Raw genomic sequence first — 15,652 nt, 5'->3', positions numbered from 1 at the left:
TGTAAATTCTATGTTCTAGATATGAGTCCTTTGTCAGGCACTTGATTTGCAAATTATTTTCTCCCATTCTGTGGATTGTCTTTTCACCTACTTTTGTCCTTCGAAGCACAACGTTTTTAATTTTTTTGAAGTCTAATATAATTATTTTTTTGTGTACTCGTGCTTTTGGTGTCATATCTTAAAAAACCCTTGCCTAATCCAAGGTCATGTTCATTTATGCTTATGTTTTTTTCTAAGAGTTTTATAGTTTTAACTCTTATGTTGGGTCTTTGCTGTATATGGAGTGAGGTAGAGGGCAAACTTGATTCATTTGCATGTGGATAGCCAGTTGTCCCAGCATCTTTGTGGAATGTCAGTTGTTTTTCTAATGTCGTTTGTTTTGTTTTTCTTCTAATGGAGAATCCCTCCTGGACATGATGAGGAGATGAGGTTCCTGGCTTTAACAACAGAGATGCATGTAATGAGTGCCTCTTACACACCAGGGACTATTTTTGGTGCTCAGGTTACACATAGGAATAAGTCATGGTTCCAGTCCTCAGGGAGTCCACTTCTGTTATATGGAAATAGAAACCAGTGTGTAATCTTCTTACCATGGCCTCAAATTCTGGCCCCAGAAACTACCTTCTTCAAGTGGCAGAGATATTTGTAAAGGAGGGTTTTTTGTTTTTTTTTTTTTTTTTGAGATAGAGTCTTACTCTGTTGCCTAGGGTAGAGTGCTGTGGCATCAGCCTAGCTCACAGCAACCTCAAACTTCTGGGCTCGAGCAGTCCTCCTGCCTCAGCCTCCTGATTAGCTGGGACTACAGGGATGCGCCACCATGCCTGGCTAATTTTTTCTATATATAGTTTTAGTTGTCCAGATAATTTCTTTCTATTCTTAGTAGAGACGGGGGTCTCACTCTTGCTCAGGCTGGTTTCGAACTCCTAAGCTCAAGTGATCCTCTTGCCTCGGCCTCCCAGAGTGCTAGGATTATAAGCATGAGCCACCATACCCGGCCTCTGTAAAGGAGTTTTTAGTGACCCTTGTCCTCTTTCCCATAGGAGACTTGGCAGGTCGTGCAGAACTATTGGGGAAAACTTCCCTGAAGATCTGGAATGTGACGCGGACAGACTCAGCCCTTTATCGCTGTGAGGTTGTTGCTCGAAATGACCGCAAAGAAATCGATGAGATTGTCATTGAGTTAACTGTGCAAGGTAGGAAATCATGTGAAAGTAAAACATTTTTGCCCCTTTTAGGCCTCATGAGTCTCTGTCAAGAGAATAAAAGACATCAGTTTGTATTTTGATTTCTTTCCTTCCAGAGCTGCATCCCTGAGGGTAGCACATGACTTGGGGAGGGGAGAGCTGTGGAAATCTGAGACTGCCGAGTTGGGGTGGAAGGCGAGCGGGAAGTGGAGCTTCTGCCACTTTCCTCCAGCGGCCAGAGGAGGTGCTTTAACGTGCTTCCTGTCCCTTCCACAGCTCCCACCTGAAGGTGGAAGGAGTTGGAAGGAGTTGGAAGGAGTTAGAAGGGCCTATGGGATCACACTTGGGGTGGGATGAGCTGGGAGGGCAGGATGCAGTGTGGCAGATCAGTCTACAGATGTGAGCTTGGGGACTGCAGTGGTGTGAGAGCCCTTAGCTGGCTTTCTTGTCTTCTGAGCTGAGTTCTGGTGGGCTTCGATAAAAATAGAGCCATGTTGCTGAGATCTTAAATACCAACCCCTGTTTTCCTACAGTGAAGCCAGTAACCCCTGTCTGCAGAGTCCCGAAGGCTGTGCCCGTAGGCAAGACGGCAACGCTGCACTGCCAGGAGAGCGAGGGCTATCCCCGGCCCCACTACAGCTGGTATCGCAACGATGTGCCGCTGCCCACGGACTCCAGAGCCAATCCCAGATTTCGAAATTCCTCATTTCTCTTAAACTCTGAAACGGGCACTCTGGTAAGATCTCTTCTAAGAGGTGGGGCTGGAGATGTCTTTATTGGGGCAAGGGATGCTTACTGTGGAAAGAATGGTTATTAAGAGAGTGAAACTGTTTTACAAGACAGAAGCTAAAAGTCCAGAATATTGGAGATTCTAGAGGAAAAATGACTTCCTCCTTTTGTAAACAAGTAAATTCTAAGGGAGTAAAATAAAGGAGGAGAAACCTGTAGACTAAACGAGAGTGGGGAGGGATATTAATATCAAACAAATGTTATGGGTGGATGAGGGTCCTGATTTGGATAATCAACTATAAAAATCATTATGAGGCCGGGCGCGGTGGCTCACGCCTGTAATCCTAGCACTCTGGGAGGCCGAGGTGGGCGGATCGTTTGCGCTCAGGAGTTCGAGACCAGCCTGAGCAAGAGCGAGACCCCATCTCTACTAAAAATAGAAAGAAATTATATGGACAGCTAAAAATATATATAGAAAAAAAAAAATTAGCCGGGCATGGTGGTGCATGCCTGTAGTCCCAGCTACTCGGGAGGCTGAGGCAGGAGGATCCCTTGAGCTCAGGAGTTTGAGGTTGCTGTGAGCTAGGCTGACGCCACAGCACTCACTCTAGCCTGGGCAACAGAGTGAGACTCTGTCTCAAAAAAAAAAAAAAAAAAAAAAAATCATTATGAGACAATCAGGGAAATTTGATTACTACCTGGATATTTGATGATATTAAGCAACTTTTAATTGTTTTAGGCATGATAATGGTATTATAGTTATGGGTTTTTAAAAGTCCTTACCTTCTCGGGATTCACACTGAAGTATTTATGGATCAGATGTGTCTAGAATTTATTTCAGAATAACCCAGTGGTGGTGGGAGGAGAAGAAACAGATTGGTCATGCACTAGAGAGTTGTGGACCCCAAGCCCTGGGCCAGGGACCGCTACTAGTCCGTGGCCTGTTAGGAACCAGGCTGCACAGCAGGAGGTGAGTGGTGGGTGAGCAAGTGAAGCTTCATCTGTACTTACAGCCGCTCCCCATGGCTCGCGTCACCGCCTGAGCTCCGCCTCCTGTCAGATCAGCAGCGGCATCAGATTCTAACAGGAACCCAAACCCTACTGTAAACTGCGCATGCGAGGGACCTAGGTTGTGTGCTCCTTGTGAGAATCTAATGCCGGATGGTCTGAGGTGGTGGTGCCGGTGCTGGGGAGCAGCTGCAAATACAGATTATCATTAGCAGAGAAGTTTGACCGCACAGACACCATAATAAATCTCTTGTAGACGCGTATCGAAGCCCTATCAGTGAGAGTAAGCTGTATCTGGTGGCACGCTTTAAGTCAGAATCCGACACTTATTTTAGTCTGTGCGTGGCCGGCCCATTATTTTATTTACCACTTCCGTCCGCGCCTCTTTCCCGCACTGCGCACTTGTCTCAGCCACAGTTTTGGTAAGCCCACAAGCTAACCCTAGCAAAAATGAGTAAAATACAAATGTTGCTGGGAGCTTTGAAAAGGAGGAAAGAGCCAATGACGAGACAGCAGAAGACTCTGAGGCTGCCAACAAAATGAAAGCTGCATTTAGAAGAAAATACCAAGAGTCCTACTTAAATTATGGGTCCCTTGCAACGGGTGATTCATGTTCACCAAGCCTGCTCTGTGTAATATGTGGTGACCAGCTATCCAACAAAGCCATGAAACCTTCAAAACTGCTTCACCACGTGGAGACCAAGCACCTGCTTTAAAAGACAAGACTTTGGAGTTTAGAAAAAAACGTGAACGTGAAGAATGGACGAAATTATCGAAGGCCACCACTTCATCAAATGTGTCTGCACTGAGAGCATCATTCTTCATGGCCAACCGCATTGCTAAAGCTAAGAAACCCTTCACTATTGATGAAGAGTTGATCCTGCCTGCTGCTAAGGACATTTGCAGTGAACTTTTAGGAGAGGCTGCAGTTCAAAGGTGGCATCTCTTTGGCTAGCACCGTAACTAGACGAATTGATGAAATAGCAGAGGATATTGAGGCACAACTGCTAGAGAGGATTTTAATGAGTCACCGTGGTACCTAGTCCAGGTTGATGAGTCTACTGATGTTGGCAACAAGGCAACAGTGCTTGTTTTTGTGCGATGTATTTTTCAGAAGGATGTGCATGAGGATGTGTCATGTGCACTTTTGTTGCCAACCAGCACCACAGCTGCAGAGCTGTTCAAGTCTTTGAACGATTACATATCAGGAAAACTGAATTGGTCATTTTGTGTCAGTATATGCACGGACGGAGCGGCTGCCGTGACGGGATGGCTTCCTGGGTTCACCACTCAGGTCAAGGAGGTCGCTTCTGACTGTGAGTCTATGCACCGTGTCATCCACAGAGAAATGCTGGCTAGCCGAAAAATGTCACCTGAACTAAACATTTTGCAGGATGTGATTAAAATTATCACATTAAAGTACATGCCCTTAATGGACGCAGAGCACACACATCTTCTCTCATACGCAGAGTGAGATGGCTTTCTAAAGGTAGATCACTGGCCAGTTTTTGAGTCATAAGAGCTGTTCTAGAGATTTCTTTTAGAAAAACAGTCACCACTGATAGCACATTTCAGTGACACAGAATGGGTTGCAAACCCTGCTTACTTGTGTGACATATTCAACCTGCTCGACAAACTCTGTCACTTCCAGGGAGAATGACAACTGTGTTCAAGTCGGCAGATAAAGTGGCTACATTCAAAGCCAAACTGGAATTATGGGGGAGACGAGTGACCATTGGGATTTCTGACATGTTTCAAACACTAGCAGAGATTTTGAGAGAGACTGAGCCAGGGCCTTCTTTCTCCCAGCTGGTGCCGTGATCACCTACCTCAGCTTTCAGAAGAGTCTGGGCATTACCTCCCAACCACAAAAGGCCCCCGAACTGGGAAGGAATGGATCCGCGACCCATCTGTGAATAAGCCAGGGGAGTCGACTGTGTCCATGCTAGAAGAGGATCAACTGCTTGAGATCGCAAATGACGGTGGCATTAAAAGTATGTTTGCGACAACAGACAACTTCAGATCTCCGTGTGTTCTGGATTAAAGTCAAGGTGGAATATCCTGAAATTGCCACAGAAACACTGAAAAGCCTTTTCCAACATCCTGTCTTTGTGAAGCAGGGTTTTCTCCAGTGACAGCAACAAAAACGAGATCACAGAGTAGACTGGACATAAGCAACACACTTCGGGTGTCACTGTCTCCCATCAGCCCCTGATGGGACCGTCTAGTTGCAGGAAAACAAGCTCAGGTCTCCCGCTGAGTTTGCATTATGGTGAGTTGTATAATTATGTCATTATGTAGTACAACCTAATACATATTAATAATAATAAAGTATACAATGAATGTAATGTGCTTCAGTCATCCCAAAACACACCCTCAACCTCCACCTCTTCCCTGAAACCGGTCCCTGGTGCCAAAAAGGTTGGGGACCGTACTAGAGGACAGACTGATCACACAGCAAACTACACCAGGCTTTTACTATGTAGAGTTCTCTTTTGGGAGGTGCCTTTTGGTCTGTGGGATGTCCAACTACATGCAGCCATCAGGTGAACTGCAATAGGACCTTCCGTATTTGTTTTGCCAAAATGTTGCCTGAGGAGCAGTTTATGAGACTCCCTTTTACTGGAATAAATGTGAAGTTCTCCCTCTCATTCTGGATGTTGCTGGGCTTTGGTAGCTTCAGATACCAAGGGGATCTCGTCACTGGGGAGCTCTTAGGCAAGAGTGTCAGGAAAGCGTATCAGGAAGGGACCCGCACAGCACCTGGGAAACCGCAAACACGGGCGTTTGACCACGTTCTGGACTGAGAAGGGTGCAGCGTGGCGACCTCGCTCTCCCGTCCCCTCAGAGGTCTGCCCCGTGGACTGGTCTAATTATTTACTTCTTCCCCGAAACAGGTTTTCAGTGCTGTTCACAAAGAGGACTCTGGGCAGTATTACTGTATTGCTTCCAATGACGCAGGCTCAGCCAGGTGTGAGGAGCAGGAGATGGAAGTCTGTGAGTTACTTTTTGAAAAGATTTCATCTGAAGACCGGGCACTGAATAGAACATTTTAAATTTAATATTAGACTATCAGTTTAGACAACTGCTCTGCCATGGGTCAGCTTTTTTCTAGAACTGACTGGATCCAGCGAAACCACCGGACTCTGAAGGAATGGATGAGAACCCCGAGTCTAAATAAGTGGGTTCTCACAACAGACTTTTTAGGGCCTTCTTGTGTTGGGGACATTGCCAGTCATGTAGCTTCCACGGCAAGTTTAACAAACTCCATTTCTTTGGTAATTGATAGCATTATCAAAACATATGGTGGTCAGTGTGAGATCGCTAGAAATATATCCAGTTATAACCATTTTGCAGGAAACTAAAAAAGCTTTAGCCCCGGTATTTATACCGTGGTCTGTGATATTATCTCTAGGGTACTGGCTCTCAAGGGGAGGTGCTGCGGGGAGGATGGGGGCGGACAGGATGTGTCCCAATCACCTGGGGAGCTTCTTGAGCCCCTCCTTCCTATTTGTAACCACCCCCAGAGCAGTGTTTTCCAAAACTGCCTCATATAGCTGGGCATGGTAGCTCATGCCTGTAATCCCAGCTACTTTGGAGGCTGAGGTGGGAGGATTGCTTTAGGCCAGGAGTTCGAGTCCAGGCTGGGCAACAGCAAGATCCCATCTCAAAAGAAAACTGCTTGATGATAAGGACCATTTGGGGCCACTTTTCCACATGCAGATTCCAGGCCCACCCAGCTGTACGCTAGACATGCGTGTGAGCAAACGCTCCAGGTGCTTCTCATCTGTGTCAATCTTGGAAAACTGCTCTAGGGTTGTTTTCTTCTGAAGGGCCTTTTTTTTTTTTTTTGCTCTAGACCTATTGAATCTTTAGGAATGAAGCTTGGGAATTGACACTTTAAAAACCAAAATTTCAAGTTGATTTTTAAGTGTACACTCACATTTGAGATCCACTTCGCTAGGATAAGGGAGAACTTTAACAACTTTCAAGTTAGTTGGCTTCTGTTGATAAACTCTGTGCATATTTTTCCATGCATCCTTATTGGCATAAAGGAAAGAGCTGCCAATGCTCCTACACTGAAGGTGACCAAGGGCCATTGCCCAGCAGGTAGAAATGAGAAAAGGGAATCCAGGGAGTTTCCTTACAGATAGGAGGCCAGGCGGCGGTGGGGGAAAGCTCATGTTCTTACCTACTGTTTTTTACTTTCAAATAAGGCTTGAAACTAGCTTTCTTCCCCCAAATAATCCACAACAAAGGAAGGCCCTGGAAGTTTGGGATATTTTTCCCCCCTTAGGACTCCCAAGTCCTCCTGAGTCCTCTGGCTTCTAATCCTGTCCTTGTAACCATTTCCTCCATTAATAATATTCTCAGGCATTTAGCCAGAGGATTTTCAAGCTGACAGTGCCGAGCCCCCTTTAGTACAGGATTAAGTGTAGCTGCATTTGAACTGTGCTAGTCTCAGTGGTCTTTACATGGAAGGTTAGGGGTTATGGTGTCCTATATGTTCTAGGCTAGATTTTAAGTGTCCTCAGTTTGCTTTTTTGGCTGGAGTGGCATGAGGGGGTGAGGAGGCGGCACAGGGGGACCGAGTCTCTCATAAGAACAGTGTGGATCATCTCTTCCCTGACACCTCCTTTTCTCCAGATGACCTGAACATTGGTGGTATTATTGGTGGGGTTCTGGTTGTCCTTGCTGTCCTGGCCCTGATTACTTTGGGCATCTGCTGTGCATACAGACGTGGCTACTTCATCAACAATAAACAGGATGGAGAAAGGTGAGCCTGCTTTCCATGAAAAATCGCACAGTTCCAGCTGTCGTCGATATAACCATGGCACTGAACTGTCCTCTTTTCCAATTCACAGTTACAAGAACCCAGGGAGGCCAGATGGAGTTAACTACATCAGGACAGATGAAGAGGTAATCATTTAGGAAATCTAGGTGTACCCAGCAAAGAAAATGACATTTCTCCGTGGAAGCCAAGGGGGTCCCATAACCAGATTTCTGAGTGACGGCGCAGATCCTGAGCGTTCAGCCTGTGACAGTGGCACGCACACACTAGTGCGGTCTGTGCTGTGCAGCTGCTAACAGATGTCAGTTTAAGAATGATCATTTCATTTGTTTATAGTTTTGCCCGAATTTTCTCCTCAGGGACAATGTTTAGCCCATGTTAGATTTGACTAGTGTTTTCCTTTCTCACTGCCCCACTTGGCCCCTTGATGGTTCTAACTTTGTGTTGGCTTTGCAGGGCGACTTCAGACACAAGTCGTCGTTTGTGATCTGAGACCTGGCGGTGTGGCTGAGAGAACACGCAAATACCTCTGCTAGGGACTCCTGTCCAGGGCCGCCGTGAGCCGGGTGCGCTTGGACAGAGCTAGACACTCATGCAGAAGCTTTTTGTTTTGGGCAAAGTTGACCACTGCTCCTTTCTTACTCTTTAACAAGCCACATGAATAAAAGAATTTTCCTCAAGATGGACACAGTAACCATAAGGGAAAGAAACTGAAAGTGTTCACTGAGTTGGATTCCCGGTCTGTTGGTGACCCGGCTCCCACATAAGTGTTAGGGTGATCGTACAGATCTTGTTCACATAGACTCTCCTGTGCTGGGCGCTGTGGACCTGTGAAGCCAGTTTGTTCTCCACTGATCATTCACCAGCCAGGAGAAGTGCCGCGAGGTGACGCGGCCGCAGTGCAGCCCCAGCGAAACCCGGTAGCCGCAGAGTTTGCATCAGCAAACCCAGAAAAGGCTTTCCACACAGTGACCTTGTTCCACTGGCCCACAGACCCCACTGCAGTTCCTTCCTACAGGCTCTCTTGATTAGTGTCGTCGTGTCCATCCTGGGGAATCTTTTTGGATCAGGATTTTATTAAAAAAACAACCAAAATAAGGAAGGTAAATTGCTTGCTGGAAGAGGGATCTTCTTACCCGAGGAACCCTGCTTGTCCAAGAGGATATCAGGATTTAAGGAAAACCTTTCTCTTAGGCTAAGTCAGAAATGGTACTGAAATATGCTTTTCTATGGGGTATTGTTTATTTTATAAAATTTTACATTCTAAATTTTTGCTAAGGATGTATTTTCATTATTGAAAAGAAAATTTCTATTTAAACTGTAAATAGATTGTCATATAATGTTAAATAACATATTTTTTTAAAAAAGTTCAACTTATGGTAAAAGTTCTAAGCTACTAGTGTTAAATTGGAAAATATCAGTAATTAAGAGTATTTTCCCCAATGGAGGCTTACTGGAACATTCCTTTTTCCACATAAGTTTTAGCATTTTTCACAAGAGAACTTAATACTGTGTATACATCAGACCATTGTTGCTTAGGAAACCTTAAGAAATTCCAGTTGAGCAATGTTGACACGTTTGCATCTCTCCAAAAGAAACCCAAGTAGCTCTCAGGTTAGCTTTGAAATGCCTTTTCCTGAGATGACCAAAATTACCTATGCCCAGAGACCATGCAGAAGCTGTTAGACGTATACACACAAACCACATCAGTCACCTCCTGGGCTTGTGCCAGTGCCAGCACTCTGGGTCAGTACTGCCGCCTGGCTTCCAAGTGCTGGGTAGAGTACCCACTGCCACCTTTAAAGCCTCGACTATGGCTTCGTGTCCTGATTAGCTTTAATATAAGTGTTGTCCAAGTGCCACGAGGCACTTGGTTCACTCCAGGACAGTTCGAAGGTGGACACTTTAGAAAAGTGTCTCCCATGGTGCGTCCCACCTTGGGGTTCCTGTGACAGACCTCCTTTTGGTTGTGGCTGGCTCACAAAACAAAGCAGCTACTGCTATTTGTTTTTAAAGTTCATTTTAATAATTTGTGTAGTTCTTTAGTACTGTCCAGGGCCAAAGGCAATTTTATAATAAAATCTGTCAACTACAATAATACTTTTAAAAGAAAATGAATCCCACTGTTCCTCTTTGCCACGTAGAAAGCAGCCAGCACTGCAGGTTCTGCCTCCTCCCTAACAAACTGCCCTGTGGCGGCGGCCGGGCTGGCCTTTTGGAGAATGCCAGGTGGTGCAGCGGGTGGAAAGCCTGGTGGGAGGGAAGGAAAATGCCTGCATCAAAAGCAGGTTTCTCATTTTGATTTTAAATTTTTTATCTACCTGGGACACTGCTACCTTTGTGGGGGGCATTAGAAACATCATCCAGAAGCCTTTGTTCTTCAAGAGCAGATGTTCTTAGCCCCAGATACATTGCCGTGTTGGACCCAGGACGTGACGTGGTTTGAAGCAAGGAGCGTCTCAGGAGCACCTCGTTCCGCCATGTGCCTGAAGGACGGTTTTCATGTAGGAGATCCTAGTTGCTTTGTGATTCAGCTCTCAGTGTCTTAATTTTTTGTACTTTGACAGTTTTTTTAATTGAATACTTGAGATTATGTTGACTTTTCTTTTTTAAGTTATGTGAACTACTTTGTTAGGCGATATTTGGCAGAGCAGTAGGCAACTCTTCAGCAGTTGCTCAATGCTACCTGTCTGCTTTTGCATCGGCATCTCGAATGCTTACAATTAAGACTCTCCTTTCATCTTTTCATCTTGGTAGAAAGGGATAGCTCCCCAATCTAACTGTGGGGGAATAACACTCCAGCCTCCTTCTTGGTTGTCATAGTGATATAGGGTAGCCTTTCTCATATCCTAAAACCTTTCTCATATCCTGAAACCTTTTACCCTAGTGCCGTGGGAACTGGGTCTGACAACGTAGAGAGAAATGAAAAGTGGGGCCTGGGGAGTAGTTGCCTACGACTGACTGTAAGACTGTAGAAGGAAAGGAACAGTCATGCACTGGAAGGTGTGACTGTCACTGAAGACTCAAGAGGCCTATACGAGGCTGTGACTCTGCCTTTGGTATGGATGCTGCTGTACATAGATGTTACAGACTTGTACTAACACACCTGTAATTTGGTATTTGTTAAACTTCATTTATAAAAGCTTTTAAAAATATGTCAAACTTTGTTTCATTCTTTCTTTCTTGTTTGCTTTCATGTTGGGTTTACCTCTTCTTCCCAGCGTTGTTAGTTAGGCACATATACTGAAAACACCATAGTCCCACCACTGTCCACCAGGGAAATCACCTGGACTGCTGTCCGTCTGTTCACTCAAGAGCAGCTCTGTGACTTGCTATACCAATGACAAGTCCACCTGTGTCGTGGTTCACGTATGAGAGAGCTGTGGGAGGAACACAATGGTACCCATCCCCCAAAACCACCACCATGGTTATATTAAAAACACAGCTAAGCAGTAACTTTGTACTTTTGCTTCTATAATACTGGGATTAAAAAATGCACCAAGTGCATTTGTTTCTGGAGATTCTTGGATAGTGTTTTAAGTCTCCCTGATGGTGCCAACACAAGAGACTCGAGTTATTCCTCCACTGTGGGAGCAGTCTGTGGCAGAGTGTCACACAGCTCAGCAACAGTGCACTCTGGAGAAGGGACACAAAGCCGTGTTTTCATGAGCAGGAACCGTGTCTGTGTACTAACAAGGATGTCTGTTACTGGGAGGCAGACAGCTTCTGCATAGGAGCAGAGGCAGGTGGCTGCATGAACCAAACCTTAAAGATAAGTGGAACCATTTTTTCCCTAACAGGAAAGATTTGGTTTCATTCTTAAGTACATAAAGTTAAAATGACTGACAGTAAAAGCCCTGTTCTAAAAATAGAAAAATCCTATTGAATACTGGAAGGCTGTATTTGTGCCAAATCTTTATTACTTCATTTAAGAAAGCTTTACACTTTAAAAAAAAATCTGCAGTTATAAATAATAGAAAAAATATTATAATCAAAATTTTATCATTAGATATGGGAAAATATGTACTATAAGGAATTCAAACATGCTAATAGAGGCTTGATTTATAAAAGAAAGCTGAAGTTTTTAAGTTATGTTCCTTAAAGACCAGATAATAGCTTATCTGAATGGACAGGACACTTTCAAATGGAATAAAGTCATAATATTAAATAGCTTTAAGTTTAAGATAGAAAATCTCAATCTGGCATTTCTCTTATTATTTTGTAATTTTTAACCACAGATGTCATAAAGGGCAGTGTAAAAGGTTGGCCAGCTGCAAGATGAGCAGCTGGAGTGCCGGGGTCCTGAGGGGCTTTGCTATTCCAGGATGAAGTGTCACTCCAGGTGTACGAAGGGGATGCGTCCGTCTTCCCACGTGCAGGGAACAGAAGTGTCTCCTCAAGGGCTCTTGCTGTGCTGGACACTCCCTGGAACGCACCGTTTCAGTTGGCTGTTTTCAGGGGGGTCTTTCGGAGGGACCTCCTGCCGGGAGTTGGGGTGTTTTTATTCCTGGCTGGAGACTTCACATTCCACTGCTGGGGCTGTGGAGGCCTAGGAAACACAAGGTATAGTCATTCTGGAACTAAAAGGAAAACCCTGACAAAAATGTCACCTCAAAAGGGAACTCTTTGGTAAACTTACGGTTTATCAGGCAATGATAAACATAAAATGTCATTTCCTTGACTCTGGACTTCAATTTTCTCTGGAAGGGAGTCAAACACAAAGTCAGTATTCCCAGAACTTCAAAGGCAGCTAGCTGTCAAGTGTAGAAGGAAACTGAGGACTTGCCTTTGACTGAAGGAGTCCGCGGGGTCCCTATGTAACTGACCCCTGCTCCAAACGTGACGTCATTGATGGTCTCTGGGCAAAGGGGAAACACCATTGTTAATTAAAAGCTGGTGGGAAACAGGCATCAAGAGGTTCCTATCTTACTCGTCACCTCAACGCTGGCCCAGGCCCTGACGCTGCTGAAGGCTCCTTCCTCCTGTGAACTCTCCTTTGGGTCTCTCCTGACTTCCTTTCTCCCACCATGGCCCTCCTTAGGCTGCTCCACCGGCCCCTCCTCAGTCACTGCTCACCGTCTCTGGCTTCTTCCCTACCCCGTATCTTCTGTGACTGTCCGCACTGCTGGTGGCTGTCAACTCCAGCTCAGACCTCCCTCCTGAGCCCCAGTTCTACACTTCCTATTGTGCCTCACCTGGCTCTCCTGAAGACACTTCACCGGCTCCTTACCTCCACCCCGCGACGTGTTCCTTCTATATTCCCAGCCAATCAATGGTCCGTCCCAGCTAGAAATACGGCATCACGGGCTTCTCCTCCACATGGAGTCAGTAACCAAGTCCTGTCCATCCTACCTTCCAAGTGTCTGTTCATCCCGGTTCCCTGTCCCCTGCCTCTCACCCCCAGCCCGTGGAACTTCTGAGGTGCTGTCCTCCCAGGGCCTCCCCTTCCAGTTCACCCTCGAGGTAGGAGGGCAAGTGTCAGGAGCACAGGCCGTGGAGCAGATGCGCTGTGAACTCTGGCTCTGTGTCTCACCAGTTGTGTGAACTTCTCTAGCAACTCACGTTTCCTCACCTCATAAATAGGGATAAAAGTGTCCCTACCTCACAGGGAAGTTGTCAGAACTGAATGAGACTATTTATGTAAGGTGTTTAACACATTAACTGCCAGGAGAGTTGTATTTAACTCACTCTAGTTTTGACACTGGGATGTGTGAAGCATATACAAAATCTTGTTGATGTTCTTATTGTAAAAATTAATATTGACAAGTTAATTCTAAAAATGTAGATTAAATGAATAGAAGTTGGTAAATTTTGTTTTCCTATTTATGTTTACCTTTAAATTACACTCGAAGTTTTTATTCTATTTTCATAATAATACACTGTAGGAAAATTTCTGATTTGTGTGGCAGTCAGTGTGTTAACCCAGTATCTGGTATAGCTAAGTGCTGAAGAAATGTTCGCAACTACTGTGAGTTAACAGCTACTATCCCCTACGTCACCCGAATTACGTTTAATTAAGAAGTTTGTAAAGTCACTACGCTGCTTAGACACTTTGATAGCCTTGTGTTCAAGAAAAGCCTAAAGTCCACTCTCGGTCTGAACTGGCCTCAAGCTAACTTTACAGAGTTACTTGATGTGAAGGTGCCCACATGCACACAAACACATACGCACGCACACACATGCGCACACACACACACATGCACATACACACACTCTCACGCTGAGCTGGCCACCAGCTAACTTTACAGACCCACTTGATGCACATGTACACACACACACACACACGCACACACGCACACACACACGCGTGCGTGCTACGCTCCACCCATGCTCACCTGTCCGAGTTGCTAAGCAGGCCTGTGTCTGCACACTCGGCTTCTCTGCCTCCCCACATCTGACTTCAGCACACCACCCGGTCTCTGAGAGACCCGTTGGTGCAGCCCTGCCCCCGTGGCGCTGTATGTTTGCATGAGTACCCATCTCAGAACAGAGCACATGCCCACTGAGCCTGCTGTCCTTTTTGCAAACACATTTGTGAAGTGAGCCGCAGAGTTCTTCCTGTTCTCTGCACACTTTCTCTTATGAGTACAGACTGTATCTTTCTAGTCTGCACTTTAAAGCTCATCAGTGCACTGCAGTGCTGTGTACCTGGATAGCTACTCAAGCTTCCTTATCAGACTGGTGGAGAAGTCTATCCTCATCACTGCCATGAAGACAGCTCAGGTCTGCTTATTCCTGTTTCTGGGAGGTCCTGCCTTGTGCTGTCGTTAGAAATTCCCTTTCCTTGCAAACACATCGCTCTTCCTGTTTGGAAGCCTGTGTGTAGTCCAGGTAATAAGTCTCCCCCCTTTACAAAAGCCCGTGTGTGGTGGCTCTTAGATTACTAATGCACTGTGCTTACAATCAAAGGCGGACGCGTTTTTGCTGCCTGAATTATAGCAGTAAGAGGACTTGCTAAAAGCTCCCAAAGACTTTCAGTTAAAATCCTAGGATTTTTAACTCATTTCCACTTAGCAAAACCACTTTGTGTTGAATTCCACTGGTATGCTGCAATATTGAGCCAGGTGGCATTTCTCCTACTAGCTTTGAAGAGCTGAGACACTGCCTGACAGTCACCCCCACTTAGAGTTGTCAAAAGAATCTGTAAACTACAGAGAAAACAAAACTAGGTGCTTTTAACTTGTCTACTAATTCTTCCAAGAAGGAGAGCTAATAAGAGACCCTCCTTCAAGCATTTCTTCCAGGTTCAGCATAAAGAGAGATGGCCAGAAATTGCATCAACAGGACTACTACCCTCGAGGCCAGAGAAAGAACAGGTACTTCACGATCCGATGACACCCGAGAGTCTCATGTTCAGTGCAGAGGTAGCTCTACACATGCAAACGCGAGCAGCATCAACACGCCTCGCCAGGTGCCACTGCTGAGGAACACAGACTGCTAAGGACCAGCCACAGACTGAAATCAGGGACTCATGGCATTCTCCCCGTTTCTTCAGCATATGGTACCCGACTGCCAAAACAGAAGCACTTGGTACTCCTGAGCCAGGGACACAGAACATACAGCAAACTCTTCTGTTTGAAAGAGGCTGACGTTTTCACATACACAACATTGCATCTGTTCAATATATACATACGTACCCAAAATTACCCACTGCCGTTAATGACAAAAGCTGTCATGATTTAGTTGTCACCTGAGGAGAGGTGGGGTGGGATATTGTCCCCTAAAAGGGGGACCTGGATGAAAATTATCTATAATCCATTAAATGTTCTGTAAGACCACAGCATCACAGGTAAAGAATCAACAGCCAGTAGCTAGAACACAGTAGGTGCTCAAATATAGGAACTGCCTAAGACATGACTGAATGAACAGTGTGCTACCTCGCCGCTCTGTTCCCATCCCCTAATGTCCAAAATCAGGACTGGAGGGAGGCTGGGAAGGG

The 15,652-nt window shown here is 45.5% G+C and overlaps 2 protein-coding genes across 2 annotated transcripts in view; one reads left to right on the top strand and one right to left on the bottom strand.

Annotated features, from left to right (window-relative positions):
• The window catches only part of JAM3 (junctional adhesion molecule 3), a 63,951-nt gene extending 55,685 nt beyond the window's left edge, over positions 1 to 8,266 (top strand). The window contains exons 4-9 of the mRNA XM_069468672.1: positions 1,041 to 1,193; positions 1,718 to 1,920; positions 5,819 to 5,918; positions 7,569 to 7,698; positions 7,787 to 7,841; positions 8,170 to 8,266. Coding sequence (XP_069324773.1) covers positions 1,041 to 1,193; positions 1,718 to 1,920; positions 5,819 to 5,918; positions 7,569 to 7,698; positions 7,787 to 7,841; positions 8,170 to 8,205 — 677 coding nt within the window. The 3' untranslated portion in view covers positions 8,206 to 8,266. The remainder of the gene's footprint in view (positions 1 to 1,040; positions 1,194 to 1,717; positions 1,921 to 5,818; positions 5,919 to 7,568; positions 7,699 to 7,786; positions 7,842 to 8,169) is intronic.
• Positions 8,267 to 11,803: 3,537 nt separating this feature from the next.
• Positions 11,804 to 15,652, bottom strand: part of NCAPD3 (non-SMC condensin II complex subunit D3) — a 70,993-nt gene continuing 67,144 nt past the window's right edge. The window contains exons 34-36 of the mRNA XM_069468671.1: positions 12,500 to 12,571; positions 12,353 to 12,413; positions 11,804 to 12,262 (exon numbers count right to left, since the gene is read on the bottom strand). Coding sequence (XP_069324772.1) covers positions 12,154 to 12,262; positions 12,353 to 12,413; positions 12,500 to 12,571 — 242 coding nt within the window. The 3' untranslated portion in view covers positions 11,804 to 12,153. The remainder of the gene's footprint in view (positions 12,263 to 12,352; positions 12,414 to 12,499; positions 12,572 to 15,652) is intronic.

This window comes from Eulemur rufifrons, chromosome 6 (genome assembly GCF_041146395.1).
Source record: "Eulemur rufifrons isolate Redbay chromosome 6, OSU_ERuf_1, whole genome shotgun sequence".
NCBI classification, from domain to species: domain Eukaryota; kingdom Metazoa; phylum Chordata; class Mammalia; order Primates; family Lemuridae; genus Eulemur; species Eulemur rufifrons.
Note: the sequence above shows the minus strand (reverse complement) of the source record. Positions and strands in the feature narration are given on the sequence as shown.